Source organism: Pelmatolapia mariae, linkage group LG7 (genome assembly GCF_036321145.2).
Source record: "Pelmatolapia mariae isolate MD_Pm_ZW linkage group LG7, Pm_UMD_F_2, whole genome shotgun sequence".
In the NCBI taxonomy this organism is placed as follows: Eukaryota; Metazoa; Chordata; class Actinopteri; order Cichliformes; family Cichlidae; genus Pelmatolapia; species Pelmatolapia mariae.
Window position 1 is genome coordinate 22,352,754 of NC_086233.1, and position 18,358 is coordinate 22,371,111.

The 18,358-nt window shown below is 40.6% G+C and overlaps 1 protein-coding gene and 1 long non-coding RNA gene across 3 annotated transcripts in view; one reads left to right on the forward strand and one right to left on the reverse strand.

Moving 5' to 3' along the window:
• pappaa (pregnancy-associated plasma protein A, pappalysin 1a) overlaps positions 1 to 14,010 on the reverse strand; it is a 99,955-nt gene extending 85,945 nt beyond the window's left edge. For both annotated transcript variants that reach the window (XM_063478446.1, XM_063478445.1), the window contains exons 1-2: positions 13,620 to 14,010; positions 6,143 to 7,241 (exon numbers count right to left, since the gene is read on the reverse strand). In XM_063478446.1, the coding sequence (XP_063334516.1) occupies positions 6,143 to 7,241; positions 13,620 to 14,010 (1,490 nt within the window). The remainder of the gene's footprint in view (positions 1 to 6,142; positions 7,242 to 13,619) is intronic.
• Positions 13,452 to 16,624, forward strand: LOC134630786 (uncharacterized). Its single transcript, XR_010094313.1, has 3 exons — positions 13,452 to 13,515; positions 16,073 to 16,104; positions 16,569 to 16,624. It is a non-coding gene; the product is annotated as an uncharacterized LOC134630786 (long non-coding RNA).
• Positions 16,625 to 18,358: the final 1,734 nt, after the last annotated feature.

The window sequence follows — 18,358 nt, forward strand, 5'->3', positions numbered from 1 at the left end:
ATTCACTGTTCTTCTTCTGTGGTCACTTGTAGAGGGCAAAAGGCAAAGTACACCCTGGAGACCCGGCTGCCAGTCAATCACATGATTAGCTCAGGAAGACATATCCACACCTACAACCACTTTAAACTTTGGACTGTGGGAGGACACCCACATAGGCAAACTCCTCAGAGAAAGGAGAAACAAAACAGGAGGTCCAAATTCAAATGCTATTCACTTTGCTAATTCAGTGTTATTTTAATCATAGACTTCATGAGCACGTTGGATTTTATTAACTTAGTACATGAAAAGTGCAAATTTTTTTTTAAATTTGTTGAATCGGTTCCAGCACCAACTTTTCATGCATGCAAATCAATTTGTTAAAGTTTTTTTTTCTTTTAATTTTTTCCACTACAGTTCATATCACATTTATCCCACTTAAGGGAACTGAGGTAAATATATAGATAAAAAGAAAATCTTCAAAGACTCATACCTTTGTGAAGTGTAATCCTGGACTGAGCTATTTATATTTACTCTCCCACTCAATACATAAAATGGGTGAGTATGTTTTAAATTGCTATGAAGTAAGGTGGTGCGTAGTTCCACTGAATGTATGCACCTGATTTGATTACTTTACTACACCAGCTGTAGTAAGTCACCAGAGGTTATCACAAACAAGTGTCACAAACTGCAGCTGTTTAATTAAGTGAACGATCCTGTAATCATTTAAAAGTGGAGGTGTCAGATTTGATATCTTCATGTTCCAGATGAATTACAGTGTTTTGTTTGGTTGTACCAATACGCGTAGCTGCATGAGAGTTTTAGCATTAGAACAAATATGTCTTTGCATGCTGTTTTTCCTATTTATGGTATCAGGTACTTTAAATTGTAATTGTCGTTCATGTGTTGCATCTGTGTGTGTGTGTTTAAACAGGGTCTTTTTTTCTATCTTCTAGAGATCTTCTGAGTTAGACATCTTGCATTTTGGCATGTAGACATGGTCAAGACAACCTGCTGAAGTTCAGTCAGAATGGGGATGAGAGGTGATTTACATGACTTTGAACGTACCCTGGCTTTTGGTGCCAGATGAGCTGGTCTGAGTATTTCACAAGCTGCTGATCTACTGGGATTTTCCCATACAACCATCTGTAGTTTTCACAGAGAATGATCGGAAAAAGAGAAAATATCTTCAGTGAAAATGCCTTGTTGATGCCAGGGGTCAAAGGAAAATGGCCAGGCTGCTTGAAACCAACAGAAAGAAAACAATAACTCAAATCGTCACTGGATTGAACTACTGGATGTAGAAGACCGTTTCTGAGAGCACAGCACGTGGAACTTTGAAGTAGATGAGCTACAGCAGCAAAAGACCACACTTGTCAGCTAAGAACAGGAAAGTGAAGCTACAACTAACACTGGCTAACTAACACTGACAATAGAAGATTTGTAAAATATTTCCGGCTTTTGGCCTCCACAGTCACCAGATCTCAATCCAATAGAACACGTTTGACATGTGATGGAACGTCTGTATAAAATATTTAAATGTATGCCTCATAGCATATGTTCTTGTAGCCCAAAGACAGTATTTTAAAAGTCAGTAACACTGTTGTTTGGCAGTGTTTTGGAAGAATTTTGACCAGTGAGATAATTTCTTTTTCCCCACAGCAGTAACCCTACTAAGGTTACCACCAATGCACATTTTATATGCAGCTACACAAAGTGCCTCATAAAATCAAGTTTTGCTGGACAAGTCTGCTTCTACCTGAAGTCGCAAGTCAAATAAGGGCTGCTTAGTGAAGATTCAGTGCTCCCCTAAAACAGACGTTTTCGATAAAAGGTTTAGTGTACTACATGCTTTCGTCAAGCCTATGCAAGAGCAACAGAGGGCATTCGCAGGGGCCAGGTCTAAGGAGAGAGACAGAGAGAGAGAAAACAGATCATATAAGGTCCCTCTTTCTAATAATTTCAGGAATTTCATTATTTCCTCAGAAAATATTTGTCCAGAGTTTTTGGACATGCATGTTGGGAGAAAGGGGTCACGCGGTTTTTGATGCTGAAATGAATGAGTCAGCAATGAATAAGGGGAGAAATTCTCTATTTAATTTACTAATCACAATTTCATTTTTTAACAGCCTTGGCCCTTAACACTTTAGCGTGCAAGAGAGAATCAAAGCAAGACTCAGTTTTACTGTAATCAGCTGACAAAAGCTGAACATACAAAAAGCTTTTGTATGTCTGCATGTGCATGTGTGCATGTTTCTGATTTCACACAGTGTTGACTATGTTGTCATGGATGTTTTACATTTTCGTTTGCTGCCGTTACAGGAAATCAGTCTCCAATGACACTATCATAGGGATGTAACCAGAACTGCTCTGAGAATTGAACTATCTATTCACGTCTTACTCAAACCTCCCTGCAAATTACCCTTTACCTCACTTTACACCAACCGCCCAATGTTCTCTCTCATAGACCCCTCAACTATTTCCCCATCCAATAACCCATGTTTCCCACTCTTGCCTCTTATCATGTTTTTTCAGCTTAGATGAGCCACTTGGGAGAGACAGGATTTTCCATGCATTTAACCACACTAGTTTTGTCCTGGGAAAACAAGTTTCAAAGACTTACAAAGAGAGAGAAGGGGAGAGAAAAAACGAGGGAGGGAAAGTGCAAAAGGTAAGGCGAGTGAAGAAAACTGATCCTAACTATAATGAAGCGTCACTGCAGGGCATCTCTGCTGGGGAAATTCAGGGGTCCACGAGGCAGCTCAAACTATCGTGTTAATGCTTTTATATCTGATACATATTAAATGGGGGATTATGACTTCATCCATTTACATCCATATATAATTCATATAAAGCCATAAATTCGCCTCGTATACATGTGTCTAGGGCAGCTAAGAGTGAAAGCTGGGGCACGCTGGCATGGCAATGACAGTCTCATAGCCAAGAACACTTTTGAAATTAGAGGGGGCCCTCAGCTCCCCTGTCATCAAGTCGGTCAACACCACAGCCCCATCATTCATCTCTGTCTTTATTACTATACTTAGGCTCTCTTCTTTAACCTTCCAGCTTAGTCCTCGGAATATTTCTCCCTTCAAGGAAGACACATGCATAAGAAATGTTGCTGAGTTTTGTTTTTTTTAAATCATTGTTTAGAGACATATGAAACAGATGATTGGATAGCCCTGGGCCTTTCTACCTCTCCAAGTTCTTATCTGAAGTAAAAGCCCTTAATGGAGTGCTGAGTGTAACTCTCTCACTTTCTGGCAGAAATGTGTGAAACGCTTCATCAGAACCTTACTTGACTTCTGAACCACAGTTACCTTGCCAGTGCAATATCAGCTGAATTCCCCCATGTGTCATATTTTCAAAGGACCACCAACAGAATCTGGCTATATATTATCCCGTCAAAGCCAGATGCGACCCTGCATTCCTACGATAGCCCACGTAAAGCCACCCACCTCCCACAATCCCTTCAGTCCTCTAGTTATGCAGAAAATCTACTTTTTCACTTCTCCCAGCCCCCACAAGAGTGCAGGTGAAACTTTGACAACAGGTGGGCTATGGCTTTAAAGGGGAAGTGAAAAGTCCTGGTATTTACACCCAAGCACTCCATTATGTTTTATGGGACAGGGGCTTAAGGTTTAGACGACCAACTGTAAAACTCTATGTCAAGAGCCCTGCACCAAGCTGGAATACAGCGTGGAGAAGGAGTGAAAGACATGAGACGCTCCATCCATTAACCTGCCACAGGGAGAGGTATTGACTCAGGAGGGAGGGGGCAGGGATGGCAAGAGGCCGAGGGAAAACAGATGACCTGTTCACCCCTGACAATGCCAAGCCAGAACTTCATTTTCTAAAAGGCTAAAATGGTTGATTGTGAGGTGTTTCCAAAAGATTTCTTTCATCAGTTGCTCTCAAAAATGTCATGTATTAAGTTCCTGTGTACCCTGTGATTTTGTACCTGTAATTATATCAATCTCTAATTGGGAATAAAACAAGCACGTATGTCTACATATGTCAGCTTGTCCAACAATACATACTCATTCTACCATTCAGAAAGTGGATTCTCATTGCATGCATTACAGACACACTGTCAGATATATCAGGCTCCAGACATGAGAATGTTTAGCCTTAAAATAAATGCTGTCAGATAACATCAAATACCACCAAAACCAGAAGAAGTGTCAAAACCGAGGTCTGTGAAAACAATGCAAAACATTCTCTTCAGCCAAATGTGGAGCGGGGAGGGGGAAATATTATTAGTGGTATTTTCAGAAGAGAAACTGATGCAGCACCACTGAGCTGCGTGTGTCCTGTGTTAGCCAGATTTTTTTTTTTAAACACTACATGTAAGTGGTAACAGGCCCAAATGCTGCAAAAATAAATGCAGGACCTCACAACCATTGTTCCCCTGCATACGCAGTACATTGTTCATCCAGAATTCCATAATTAGGGAGGAATGTCAAATTGTTTGTACTCTTTGCAAGTCTCTCCAGACATACCATAATCAAAACAAAATAAGCAACCACTTGGGGAGATTATATCTATGTTTTAGGCAAAAATCTTTCTTTCTGTGCATTTTATTTTCACTTTTGCTGCTATCCTTCCTTTCACAAGCCCATCTTTCAAATGCCTACAGGGAGACTTTCACATTGCAACAGCACGCATTTTGCCAATACTTGATGTCTAAATGAAGTAGTTAGAAACCCATTAATCAAGTGGTGGCTAATGATGACTAAGTTGGAAGGGATGTGGTGGGAACTGAGATATGGAAGCAATGGCAAACCCACCTGCATTACCCTCTGATGTTGTTAATTAGATGTCATTATTTAGCTATTTAGCAGTCACTTTAAACAACGGGACAGTGCCAAATAGACAGCGCTTCCAGCTTAGCTGTGATCGAAAACAGCCTCGTCTCCTTGATTCATACTAACAGAAAGACCCAAACAATCCCACACACTAGGTCTACCAGCTCATGTCCCTTTCACTTGTCCTCACATGACAGTGGCAAGAAATACTGACAAAGCCTTGCCGTTTCTCTCTCTTTTTCTAGCATACCATAAAGACCCCCTGCACTGTCCACAAAAATGTCTCACTCTACTGTGTTGAGTTTCAGTGTACCAAGAAACAAACAATCCTGCTATTGGAGGTCTGGCGCAAACCTTAATACAGCAAAATTCCAGAGATTTATTCTCCTTGCCAGCTTTTACTCATCATCTACAAACCACAATGAAGTTACCACAAAAACAAAAAAATTGAATGCATTTATGAGCAACCTCTGTCTTCTCCTGAAGTTATGAAATTGCATAATATTCTTCTTCCTATACAGCGCTGCAAAATGCCTCGGGAATTTTGTAACACAGGCTATTACATGCAAGTGAAATTAACGTTCTTCACATTTCTTTTATGGATAATTCTTTACGAGAAGATGTTTAGGCACTCATACCTGTCTCATTGGGACTCACAAGAGTGGTATTTCATTGAAGTGAATTCCTTTGCTATACGGAAAGAAAATATACTGGACCCTCCTTTTGACTCCTAATTGCCCTCGGCCTGTGTTTAGAATGTCACTCTTTCCAAACTCTCCTTCTATAATCAAGCCAGTTCAATGAATACCACTGGGTATAGGAGACACAGAGTAGAAAAAGGTGGGGAGAGTTGGTGAAAACTGGATACAAGAATGAGTGGTCTGGCCCGTGCGTTTGCTACCAGGAAAGTCATCCGGTTGCGTTTGTTTTACCCTGCTTAAGTGTGGAACACTGATTGAACCAGTCCAAGGCTAGATTGGACTTGCTGCCCCCTGAGGATTTCCTGGGCCACACAGGCTGGGAGTTGAGTTACACTCAGCCTTAGCCCAAATGGTCAGGAAACAGTAGGACTAGACATAAAGAAAAGCTTTCTTCAGGGACACATGTATGGAAAGATTGGCTGTTTGATTTACTCTTGGCATTCGAGGCAATAGTGCAGAGTTGGTTTACCAAAATTACTCAATCATGTCAGAGTAAAAAAAGAAAAAAAAAAGAACTATAAAATTACACTCAAAATGTTGTGGTCAGTAAATGCTTTTTGGAGGATTACAGCAAAATATGTTTATTAAAAAAATACCAAAGAGAATTACCAGTGCTAAAACACTGTATCATACGAAATGTCAAGAAAGTATTCTTACTTGTGTGGAGAGGAACGGTTGAAGCATGTCTTGGTCACGTCTGTCACATTGGGGTTGCAGCAGTCGCCAAGATCATAGAAGAAGTTTTCCCAGTTACACTCAGGGTCACATATACCATTACCCTGCTTGTGTTCAGGGCAGCGGGTTCGATATCTAGACATGCAGTCGCCTGCATCAAATCCTGTTAGCGGATGGTTGCATTCTAGGTCACACTGATCATCACCAATTTTGCTGATGTCACAGTTAGCTAAGATCAGGCGGTTGCGTAGAGAAGAGTTGGTCACGTTGTGAATGCTAAGCTCCCAGGTTATGTTATAGGGGCTGAAGGCGTCATTAAGCTGCTGATGCTGCAGAATGATCTGGTGGTCTGACACAGTTGGCCTTGTCCTTGCATCATCCCAAATATTTACAACACGATATCGAACTTTCTTTGGTCGGCGGAAGGTCCAAAGTTGGTTGTAGTTTCGAATGACCTCAACGTTGTCACAGACAGTTTGACCACAAGTTGGAGGTTCCAAGCTTGTGTCCAGTAAGCCCTCAGCATTTCCACCACCATTCACAAACCCTGACCTCGCACCTCCTCTGTGCTCAGGCTGAGGAAAACTACCATCTTTTACAGTCAGCCACTTGCGACCTGGGTGCTCAAATGTTTCACGAATTATCAGCTTAGGTAGATCTTGGGGGTCCTCTTGGCCTTGCATATCCCTGATGATATGCCTCTGCCCTCGGGCCTCCCTCCATAGACTCACCCTTTCCACTGCCCCCCTGTAATTATGATTGAGTGCGTTGCCCCCAATCATCAGCACTTTGCACTTTTGGGTCAAAGTGCTGAAGACATCGCCAGATTGCTCTCGACTAACGGCGACCTGGGCTCCATTGACGAAGAGCTTCATGTACACGCCATCATAGGTGATTGCAATATGTGCCCATTGGTTTGGTATATAACGAGCGTTGGAGCGGATTGAGGTCACTTTGTGGGCACGGTCAGTTTTAAGGGAGAAGAAGAAGCGGGGATCGCGGTCGCCATATTCACTATCCGCCTGGATGCCAAGCAGCCAGCCTCGGTCACTGGAGGCATAAAAGCATTTGTCGTAAAGGCCTGAAAAAAGAATGAAAAATCAGTCAATATGTTAATACCTTTATTTGCAGGAGTTAAACAAAAAGAAAGTGAACACATTAATTAAAAGTTCGTCATCTCCTGAGGAAGAGCTAGGAGCTATGCAGAAGTGGGCTTGTAGAATAACTATAACGCAGTACGTCAGTTTCATTATCAGTTTTTCCTGTGATAATATTTCAGCATTACTTTCAATATATTCACTATATTATCAGTACCTTTTGAATATTTTATGCAATATGTGTAAAAGTGTCGTTTATTAAGGGGAAACAGGAAATGTAAGCAAGGTTAGTGAGCAAATATATTAATAGATTTTTTTTCTCCAATCTAAGACCTGAATATTGGGTTGAAGTGCTTGTTTAGCTAAGAGAGAACCAATGGAAATCTCTCAGTATAGGCTTTTCATGAACACTGAGCACATTTAAAGTAGTTCATGTAAATGTCCCTTGCCAGTGGGTTAGCCAGAAAAGACTACTTTTCTGCTAAAGTCATGTTTTTGCAGAGGCACCAAAACACCTTTTTCCTGTTTTACTTGGACTGTGTATGCCAGCTTAAGCATTGTAATGTGTTTTCACTTCTTAAGGGATCTCTGAATGCTAACTGTTTGTTTGTTTAGCACTTGTTGAGGTACATGTGTGCAGGCACACAAGTCCACATCTGTGCATACTGCATGTGTTTATTAATGCGTTTCATGACTCTGAGCATATATCCATACAGTCCCAAGTGTGCAAATATTCCAAAACCACGGGGAAACGCCTTACAAGGTCCATTTCAGCCTGTGGAAATCTACTGTATGTGTTCACAGGTGGGGATAGACCTGCACTGCACTCTTGTAATTTCTACAATTGCCAACATCATGAGCTTTTATGTAATTATATCTACCCACAAAGAGACACTCAATCCGTGACCTGAAGACCCAGCTCATATAGATATGAAGTATTCTTTACAGTTGCCGTTACGATGAGTGCTTCAAATTCCTGTAAATGCCCTTCATATTTTTCTCTGCTGCCTTTATTATGGTGTGAAAGCTGATGATCACATCTTGGCCTCAGCTCACTTGTCAACTTGGGTGCCTTTGTTGCCCATCGATTAGGCTACCTGAGCCTCTAATAAGTGGCTGGCTAATGGTAATTGTACAGACCTCCTGCTAACTTTGACCTGTTTCTAATTAGATGCACACTGCAGTGTGCGTTCATTAACTTGGTATTTTCACGGAATAATGTTCAAGGGGTGAGGGTTGGGTTCAGCATCAAGGTCAGTCCTTCAGTGGATGACGTTTTCAGGCTTTCCACTACACTGGAAGGAAAAAGCTTCCCATCTGCCAGCTAGAGCACTCAAGGCAAAAAAAAAGGTGTGCTAAAATGCTCGTAGGGCTCCTAGTGTAAACAGCTGTCATAATTCTGCCATGGTCAATTTATCTAACATGGTATGCTTTTCCAGACCCAATATTGTGACTGCTTGGACTCGCACAAAAACACTTAGGCACACACATGCACATACTTATAAAGACATGCATATATACATTCTCATGAACAAATACACACACCCATGGCCATATGCACAGACAAAATGAAATAGTGAAGTGCACATTTGTGTTCACATATAAACACACACAAAGAGACTGGCGTGTGCTTCAGTCAACCACTGTTTCTGTCAGCTTCAAATGCAGCCCTCCTTGCACTTGCCATTTGTCTTCTTTCGTGAAAACACACTCAGGAAAAAAGGAAAAGTACAAAAACACACATACCCTCACAAAGAAAAATGTCACAAGGTCTTGATAAAAAGCAGGGAGGAAGGGAACATTAAAGACTCTGTTTACTTTTGAACTGTTTTTGCTCTAAAAGGTCAAAGAAAGGCACTTTCATAGTTATACCTAAGTGACCACCAGCTATTTCCCAATGCAGACAATGGAAAATTCCAATGACATTTTAAAACAAACAAGGATATCATTCATAAAAATATCATTGCACTTTAAAACACTTACCTTTGGAGTTTTTGACATAGCTTTCAAGTCTCAATCCAAATTAATTCAGCTTAATAATTTGCAGTCATTTTAATTTGGGGTATTCAACAAACCCTTTTCCAAACTGCCATTCAGCCACAATAAGGCGGTGCATAGCTAATAATGCTTGAGACTGATAAGAAGTTTAAACCTCTAGTTGAGGTAACGATTGCTAAGAATAAGTGTTAGACTCTGAGCTTAACCCTTCTTTAAGCATCAACCTCTTTGTGGGTAACTAGCTGTGATCATACACAGCAATGTGCAAAAGTCTTGTGCCACACCTTATTGTCTAATATGTTGCTAGGGAAATAGTTGCTGTGATTTATGGAAATATGTGCAAATATACATAGAGTACTACACTACATGAGTCAAAAACAGAGTTTGCGCAATTTTACAAAACTTGAAGGTAATCGTCAACCTCAATAACCAGCGCAGCCTCTCATAGACAAGCTTTCTTGTCACTTCTATGAGCAGATCTTCAAAGCTCTTCTTTGGATGTTGGCTGCCTCTGTTACTGTTTTCTGTCTCTGTCAGAACGATCCCACACTGCTTTAGTAATATTGAGGTCCAAGCTCTGTGTAGGCCAATCCATGACTGATAAAGGTATGCGTTACTGCATTGGCAGTGTGTTTGTGATCATTGTCATGCTGAAAAAAAAGGATCTGATTATTTCCAGATGATATTGCGTGGTGGATCAAAACCCGATAGGACTTCATAACGTCCTCACCTTTGACAATATCCAAACACGACTTGCTGAAATGCGAAAAAAAAAATCAAATTTGGATTCGTCACTCCATTAAGATCTGTTGCCACTGATTTTCAGTCCAGTTCTTCTGTAATTCGGCATACCTCAGCCTTATTTCCATGTTTTAGTTCCTTGAGAACGGCTTCTTATCAGCCAACCTTTCACTGAGAACATTTCTTCTAAGGCTTCAGTGAACAAAACATGGATAACCTGAAGGGACAGAGGCATCTCTCAGGTGTGTCAGGTCTCTGTTCAGTTTCTTCCTATTTTTTAATGACATGACTTTTAGATTCTGTTCATTGTTCACTGTTATGGTTAATGAATAAAAAAACAAAAAGACATTCTTATTCAAATGATCAACTACAAGGACTGGACTGAAAATTAGTGCAAAAGCAGCCAATGTCCAAAGAAAAACTGTGAAAGGGCTTCAGAAAGCCTGGAGAACTATTGTTCAAGACGGCTTAAAAGATTCGCAGGAAGGTCTGGCACCTTGGAAGCAAAATATAGGAAAATAAGAGGAAGCTCAAAGGTTTTGCACAGCACTGTATCACACTTAAATTAATAAACCAATAAGATACTTTTTCTAAGTAGCCATGAAAAAAAAACCTTAAACAAACTTAGTTTATGAGCATGATATCTATTGTGTATCGTCCTGCAATGAGGAGATACATCTGTTATCAACTTAATTATCTGCCAACGACTGCACATAATTGTCTCCAGCAGGTTATGAAGACAGCCTGCACTCCTCTTGTGATTTATTTTCCTCTTTCTTTGATCCGGGAAAACCCGACATGACCTGGATACAAGGGCTAATCGGGCACAACAAATTTGGATAACATTCGGACGCAGAACTTGATGTTCTGATTGTGTGCTTAGAAAGGTATGTGTGTTTGTGAGTGGTGCTCTGTAACAGTTCAAATGCTAAACCTGGGATTAATTCTGACCACATGTAACTGTCAAATGTGACCCAGAGGAGTCTTGTGATTGGTTTTAAGGGGTTGAAAACTATTCAAATGTGTATTTACAAATGTTTTATTTGATCACATAGATACTATGAAACTATAGCTTGAATAGTTCCTTTATCATAAAAAATAGTTAATAAAAAAAAGCCAGTCTACAAATATGGTCTGCAAAAACTGATAAACCTCTTTAAATGCTGTTATTTTAATATTTTGCCAAACCAGAAACTCTATAAATATAATAAAAGTAACTTAAAGCTAAGTCAGTCATACTGAGTGCAATAAGGGAAGACAGTTTTCTTTTATCGATTTTTCCTTACTGAAGGCATTTTGGACAGAATCCCATTCAGAATAATCTTATGAGGCCAGAGGAAAGAAACTCTTACCCCAACTGGTCAAAGAGTCTCAAGTAACATCCTATATTTCACAGTTGAGACTGCGCTCACTCTAACTAGTCAGTTGCATAGAAAAGAGCATTCTGTAAGAAACGTATAAAAATGGGGGAGGGGGGGTGCAATTGTGGCAGTCAAAAACAAGACAATAAAAAAACAGTTCCTCCAACAACACTGTGCTTAGATCAAAACATGGGGATGGAGCATTTTAGGGGCACAAGGATTTTGAGGTCTCAATTGGTTTTAAAAGATTAGGCTCAGTTGAAATTGTTAGACTGTCATATTTGTTGTCTTTAGGTCCAATCTCTGGCTCACTGATGGAAGGAAATCTTAAAACTGAATACACAAGATTATACAGGAATAGTAATCTCTAGAAGGCAGTGGTAGGTGGGGGGCTGGGCACAACAACAACAACAACACCTGTAAAAAATGATGAGATCCCATACCACATCTGCAAGAACTATAACGTTCATTTTTGTCAGAATTGTGTACGAGATGTGTTTATTTAACTCTGTGGTCAATATGGAGGCCGCCCTTTGTGCTATTGCTTTACTGGATTGCATTATATTGCACAGATGTTCCTGTTATCATGTCCATCCTCTATAAAAAATCAGGAGTCACTCAGGTCACAACAGACCCTCTTACCCCCCTCTCCTCTAGATTAAGATTCTTACAAGGAACTGGCTTTCCAGAACATGTTCCTGCCAACTGGCTAGGGTTAGCTACTGTATGTGAATACAGGCAGGCAGAAGTTAATTTTTTATTATTATTTTATTTTGTGTGTGTGTGTGTGTGTGTGTGTGTGTGTGTGTGTGTGTGTGTGTGTGTGTGTGTGTGTGTGTGTGTGTGTGTGTGTGTGTGTGTGTGGTACCAGGGTTTTTGTTTTCTGGGCGTTTCTTTTGGAGGGCGAGGTGTTTGTTTGATTGTTTTTGTTTGTTTTGGGTAGATAGATTAGGCAACAACGGAGCAAGAAAGCAAGTAAATGTATTGGTACTGTTGAGTAAAGTCCCCTAGACGTGTGGACTTGGAGTAAGCTGAGGAGGACTGAGTTCAATTCAGTTCAGTTCAGTTCAGTTCAAAGAAAGCCATCTGCACAAGTACTGTGGCAGACAACGAGTTGCTACGCTCCCTATCGGCAAAGAAAAGAAATAAAAGAAAAAAGATATCCGATCCTGTAATGCACAAAAGCTCCGTTGGTCACAACCAACAATGCCGTTTAAACGCCTTTTCAGTGCTTCTTTACGCACGGCTCGAGAATAGGCGGGAACGAGAAAAAAAGCGCACAAATGACACAGTGCTTTCCTCTGACGGCTGGGTCTTACTGAAGTGACTGTGTACCCAGCTATGCTCTGTCGCTGGATAGAGAGATGCATCATCACTATCTGATTGTGCCTTAAATTAGAAACTCGCCGATGATGACGACGATGATTTCGCAGAAGTATCTGCGTTTTGGTGACACAGTGCACAACACCATGAAAGCACACCACATAAACATAAGCAAACATAAGCATCACATTTTCGCTCAAGAAGGGGGGAAACCCTGGATCCCTCAGTCCTGTCTCGTAACTCCGGTAGCCAATCCAAAGGTGTCGATTTGGAGGGGCCGGGTGGGGAGGGGGACACAGAAACACACACACGCGCGCGCGCACAAGCTTGCGGCTTGAGCTGCGAGCTTTGAGCGCCTCCACATACATCGAGTCTCTCCCGTTTTGTGCCTGACGTGACGTGCTCCCTCCCAAACTTTTGGCCATTACATCATAGCTTTAAAATAGCCAAGTCGGTTGAGAGATTACATTTTACGCGCAGTGACATCAGCTGCCGGTCAAATGATGCAGTAGCCTATATCTGCTGCTACTAATCCCCACTTACATTTCATGACTTACAATTCTTATTACTCACGTACGCGAACATTACAAAGTGGTAAAACAGAGGGGGGGAAACACATTTGCGTTATAAAATTTTACTGCAGCGATCATACCTCTGTAAGGTGGCAATCTTAAATATGATCAAAATCTTCAGTGACCCTATAGTTGCACTACCTAAAATATCCGCTGTACTTTTTAGAGCATTACATCATTGTCTAGTCTGATAGATGAACTCATTTTCAACTCGCTGAAACTGCATGTTGCTTTGTTAAATGGACTGGGATAAAACGCTGAAGGTTTGCATGTTTATCTTCCATTCTTTCTTCTTCAGTTTGAAGTTTAACTGATAAAAGGAGTTGTGCAGATGATAGGATAGAGGATGTACTATAAAGTAGCCTACCTGCGATCACAGTAGGCGATCGTTGACCTCCCTCCGGTTTGATCCACATCTCCAGAGTGAAATTGCCTCTGGGTATCTCCACGCCAGGCTTCAGCCGTAGCTGATCTCCCCTGCCGGTAAAATAGACAGCTTTCCCTCGGTCTGGTGAGTTTCCCTCCGCTTGAGAGGAGCGCCGGCGCTGCCGAAGCACCCGTCGCTCCAAGCCGGGCAAAGAGCGTTTGCCCCGGGGCAGACGTGTGGCACAAGCCCCTGGGATGGTGGCTTTCGCCTCCCTAATGCGCACCAACTCCCTCTTGGATCTCCCCTTTTTCCGGACTATCCCGCACTCTGATCCAAAACACAAGATGAGAATCACCAGGCAAGACACCCAGGGTGATGTCCAAAGTTTCATTTTTCGGGAGAAGAAATGGCAAAAAATTAAAAAAAAAATAAAATAAAATAAAATATGAGGAAAAAATAATAAAAGAAACAGTGGAATAACTACAAAAAATATGTCCACAATGTTCTTCTCTTTGGGATCCTCTCGAGTTTTTCCTTCTCCCTTTTTACAGCGGTAGAATGTCAAACCGTAGAAACTGTCTAAATAAACCCATAAAGCTATGCTGTTTTTCCCTCTTTATAATGCTAAGCCACGACCCCCTCTCTTAAGCAAAACTACTCTGGAGACATTCAGGGGACACAGGAATATTTCATTCATGTATGTGTTCCACGGTGCCTTTTCAATGGGTCCCATTTAGCCAAAGGGATGACTAATAAGTAATCAATCAAGAGGGGGGTCCGGCCGATGCCCCCCGCATCCCCCTTTGGACGGTAGGAGTTACTTGCAGAAATCCACAGTTGTCCGCCAAGCTCTTGTCACACCTTTTTGTTGTTTCCTTCCCTACCCGTAAAAGAGAATAAGTAATGGCACATAGCCTATTAAATTCCAAAGGAAAGTGACAGCAAACCGACCTCTCATATTTATTACAGAAAACAAGAGGTGAGATGTCATAAAAAAAAAAAAAAAAAAAAGGAAATCCAAAACTTCCCTTTTCCTGTGTGCCTGTATAAAAAGTTGAAATGTACTATAATATCTAGTTAGGCAGAAGAGAGACACGGGGACAGAGAGCTGCACAAGTAACCATCGCGGTCCTCATTGATTGCCTGAAGCAGATACACTTGGGGGAGTCGGAGCTCGTTGTCAGCTTTAGAGGACTTCCAAAGTCTTTTAAAGAACAGGTCATGTTTCAAATGTTCAGGGGCTGTGTGCGCGCGCGTGTGTGTTTGTGTGCTTTTTTTCATAGTGGGAAGTCACACAGGTAGGCAACTCTCACTGAGGGTAATTCTCTCTATGGCACATAGTGAAAGGATGATGTTTTCGCTGTTTGGAAGGCGTATATGTATCCCTCTAGTGGTTACAGTTTAAACAATCCAGCACTTCTACGAGTCCACAGCACAGGACCTCAACCAAGCACTCTGAAGTCATAAAAAACGAGTTCAGTCTGTGTCGTTCTCCCTCCACTTCCGAAGCTGAAATAGTCCTCAGTGTAAATATTATTTACATTGCAGGAGTTAAGTCATTTATTTTGTAACAAGCCAAATAATATCTGGAACTGGTAAAGAACAAAAAGTACCGCTACTCACTGTCCTCTGGGAAAGTCCTCAGTTTTAAGTGAAGGATAATGTACTTTATGAAAGGTAATTGTCCTGTACTGTCAAAGTCATGTTTCCCATTAAGGCAATTTCCAAATGAAGTAAGCAGTAGATCAGAGAAGTAATGGGAGAACAATGGCAGCTTCAATCTCATATTTACTTAACTTAATTTGATAGATTATATGTTGATTCTTTTTTTTCTTTTATTTAAAAGCCTCAGCGTAATGCTTTTAAACAAGCAAAAAAAAAAAGAGTCTAAAACAGCTTGTTTATGAAACCTAGCCAACTCTATTAAACTCAGTCTATGTTTATCCTACATTATATTTACCACACAAGGACTATTATTTTTTTCAAAGTAACGTGAAAAGGGAAAAGAAAATGTAAGAGATTTGCAAGTTTCAGGTTGACTCACACTTAGTAGTGTTTACCGATCATCGCTTTTGATGGATGTGAATTTGAAAACCACACGCTCATCTAAAAATTTCTAAGCCTTTAAGACCGAGGACAAAGGAGTCATGAGTTTCAAGCTGCCGAGTGAAATGAAAACAGTCCTTTGGTCAGTGTTACTGTTACTCTGAGGATAGTTTGACACACAGAAAAGAGAAGGCCTTTACCTTTAGTGGCTTTCCATAGAAACGGAGAGCTGGAATGTCAGCATTTCCCTCTGTTTTCCTCCAGTTGTTTGTTGTAAATGTGTGTTTAGACAGCCAAAATTTACCACCTGCCATAAAGAGAAGACAGTGTAAACACCAAATATTTGCTTTCTTTTTCATATGGCATTGTGACTTTGTGTCGCATATTTCCTTTTGTGTCTTGACCAGGTTCTCGCTGAAAAAGGTGTTTAAAAGTTGCTGTAAGTACTGTACAGTTTTGCATGGATCTTTTTTTGTCATTTAATTTTATTTGTTTTTCCTTTTGTAGAAGACAGCAGGCAACTTTGTGACCAAACCCTGAATGTTAACACATATTCTTTATTTGCTTGTGAGCCAACTTTTCCTTGTATGTGAGATTGTATGTCTGAAACACTTTCAGACATGAGAGCTTAGGGGAGTTGTTTTTGGAACGCAGTTTGTTCAACTTGTATCCATTTAGTGAGCAAAATGCAAGTTTATAGTTATGTTCAATCTACTTTTTCATAAAATATGGGTAGTATCAGGTTCTAATACTGCAGGAAAATTGAAATGAAAACCTACTAAGGTATATCCAATCACACGATGAAAGACTTCTCCAGTCCTGTAATTACATTCTTCACTTCTTCCCTCCCCAGATCAGACTGTCACTCTCTCTTTTTCTGTCTCTTCTGCTTCACTTTTGAAGGAAAACGACTGCTGAAGAAAAGATGGCATAATGTCTCCCAGTCAGCATCCTTTCAGGTTGGTACACTATGTTCAGACTGCAAGGATTTGGAGATGGTGGGGGTGAGGAGGAGGAGGAGGGGGGGTGACCTTTATGTGTGAAACATGCTCACATAAAGGTCATTCACCATTGCTGTGTTATGCAAGGAGATTGAATTGAACTGTTTTAGTATAGTCTTGCACCAACCGTCCGAACCCTCGGGGAATGAACGAATCATCATGCTCAAAGTTCAAACCGTGTGCCTTCTTGCCCCATTTGTCAGTAATGGAGCATCATAATAGCTTTTCTTTTCAAAAACAGGCCGATTCCAAGTTATTCCAGGATTTGATGGTGCAGGAAGGAAGCACAGTGCCCTGTGTTAGATAATGTCACAGTACCCTCCACCAAAATCTGAGTTAGATCATAAAGCAGCGTAACGTCAAGTTCAGAAAGTCATCAAGGTTCGTGTGAGTGGACAAACACAAACCTTTGACTGTGTCATGGCTAACAGACAAAAGAAAAGAAATAAATGTGTTTCATATACATATAAAGTGATCAAAATGGATAACTAATATATTTTAAGCTTAACAAAGTTGAAAAGTTGTAACTGTAATGGTCTATTTTTTTATCATTTGTTTTCTTAGTACAGCACATCGTATAATCATGGCGTATAAGGGCGAAGACAATCCCAGCATTACAATTTTTATAAAGACATAGGCCAAGAAAAGCTTTTGTAGTAAGGATAAGGGACATCAGGATTACTTGGCTTCAATATCTAAATAACCCTCCACCACTCACTTGTAACCATGAGAGATTACATCACTGAGGTCTCGACACAAATGGACATTAAGTCAGTTTTCAATAGAAATATCTGCATGTGCGCCACAGCCATTTAAATGTTGTTTTCACTACAGTCACAAGAATACTGAAACTTTAGCCTTTGCTTCTCGTCCTCCATTGGTGATGCGACCATTGCTGTCCTCCCATCTCTTCCGCATAAAGAAAAGCGGTTGCAGTTCTGGACAATAATCCCGTATGTCCTGCTACACATAGTACGTGACCACGGAGAAATGCGAGTCCAACGGGAGGGGAAAAAAAACCACATTGTCCTATAATCCATTAATGCATCCGGCTTAATCTGTTACTGTGGCTGTTCTAAAGCACAAACCTAAATGCTTTTGCCTCATTTTTGTGGATGATCTGTAGAATGAAATGATATACACTTGAGCGTCAACAGTGTTAACACATAAAAGAATAACACAGATTAGGTTTGTAGTAAATATGAGGGGGTGGGGACAATTCTGAAAGGTTGAGAGATGTGAAAAGAAAAGCTCCACCAACAACAGGATTTCATAATAGTGCCAGAACCTGGTAAGGTGGTTTCTTTTTCTAAATATAATGCTGCTACAGAATACCCATTAAAGCCTTTAAGAGTTTAATCCAGTGATACACACAAACACATAACAGGCCAGATATTCAGTCAGCGATTGCATGAAAACTGGCACGCACACATTTTCAGGTTAAAAAAGAAAGAAAGAAAAGAAAGAAACAGAAACAGTTCTGATTTGTTACTTTTAGAAAGAATATTGCAAAGACAACAGACAATGTAAATAATCACATAAATCACTTTTAATCTCTTTTAATGCTTATGACAGCTGTAAGTTATATGTACGCACGGACAGCAAGTTTAGCTGGACACCGGCAATATTATATATGGACACAAAAATTAAAGACTGAGAGCATGTTGATGGTCAAAAAAAATCAGAATATGG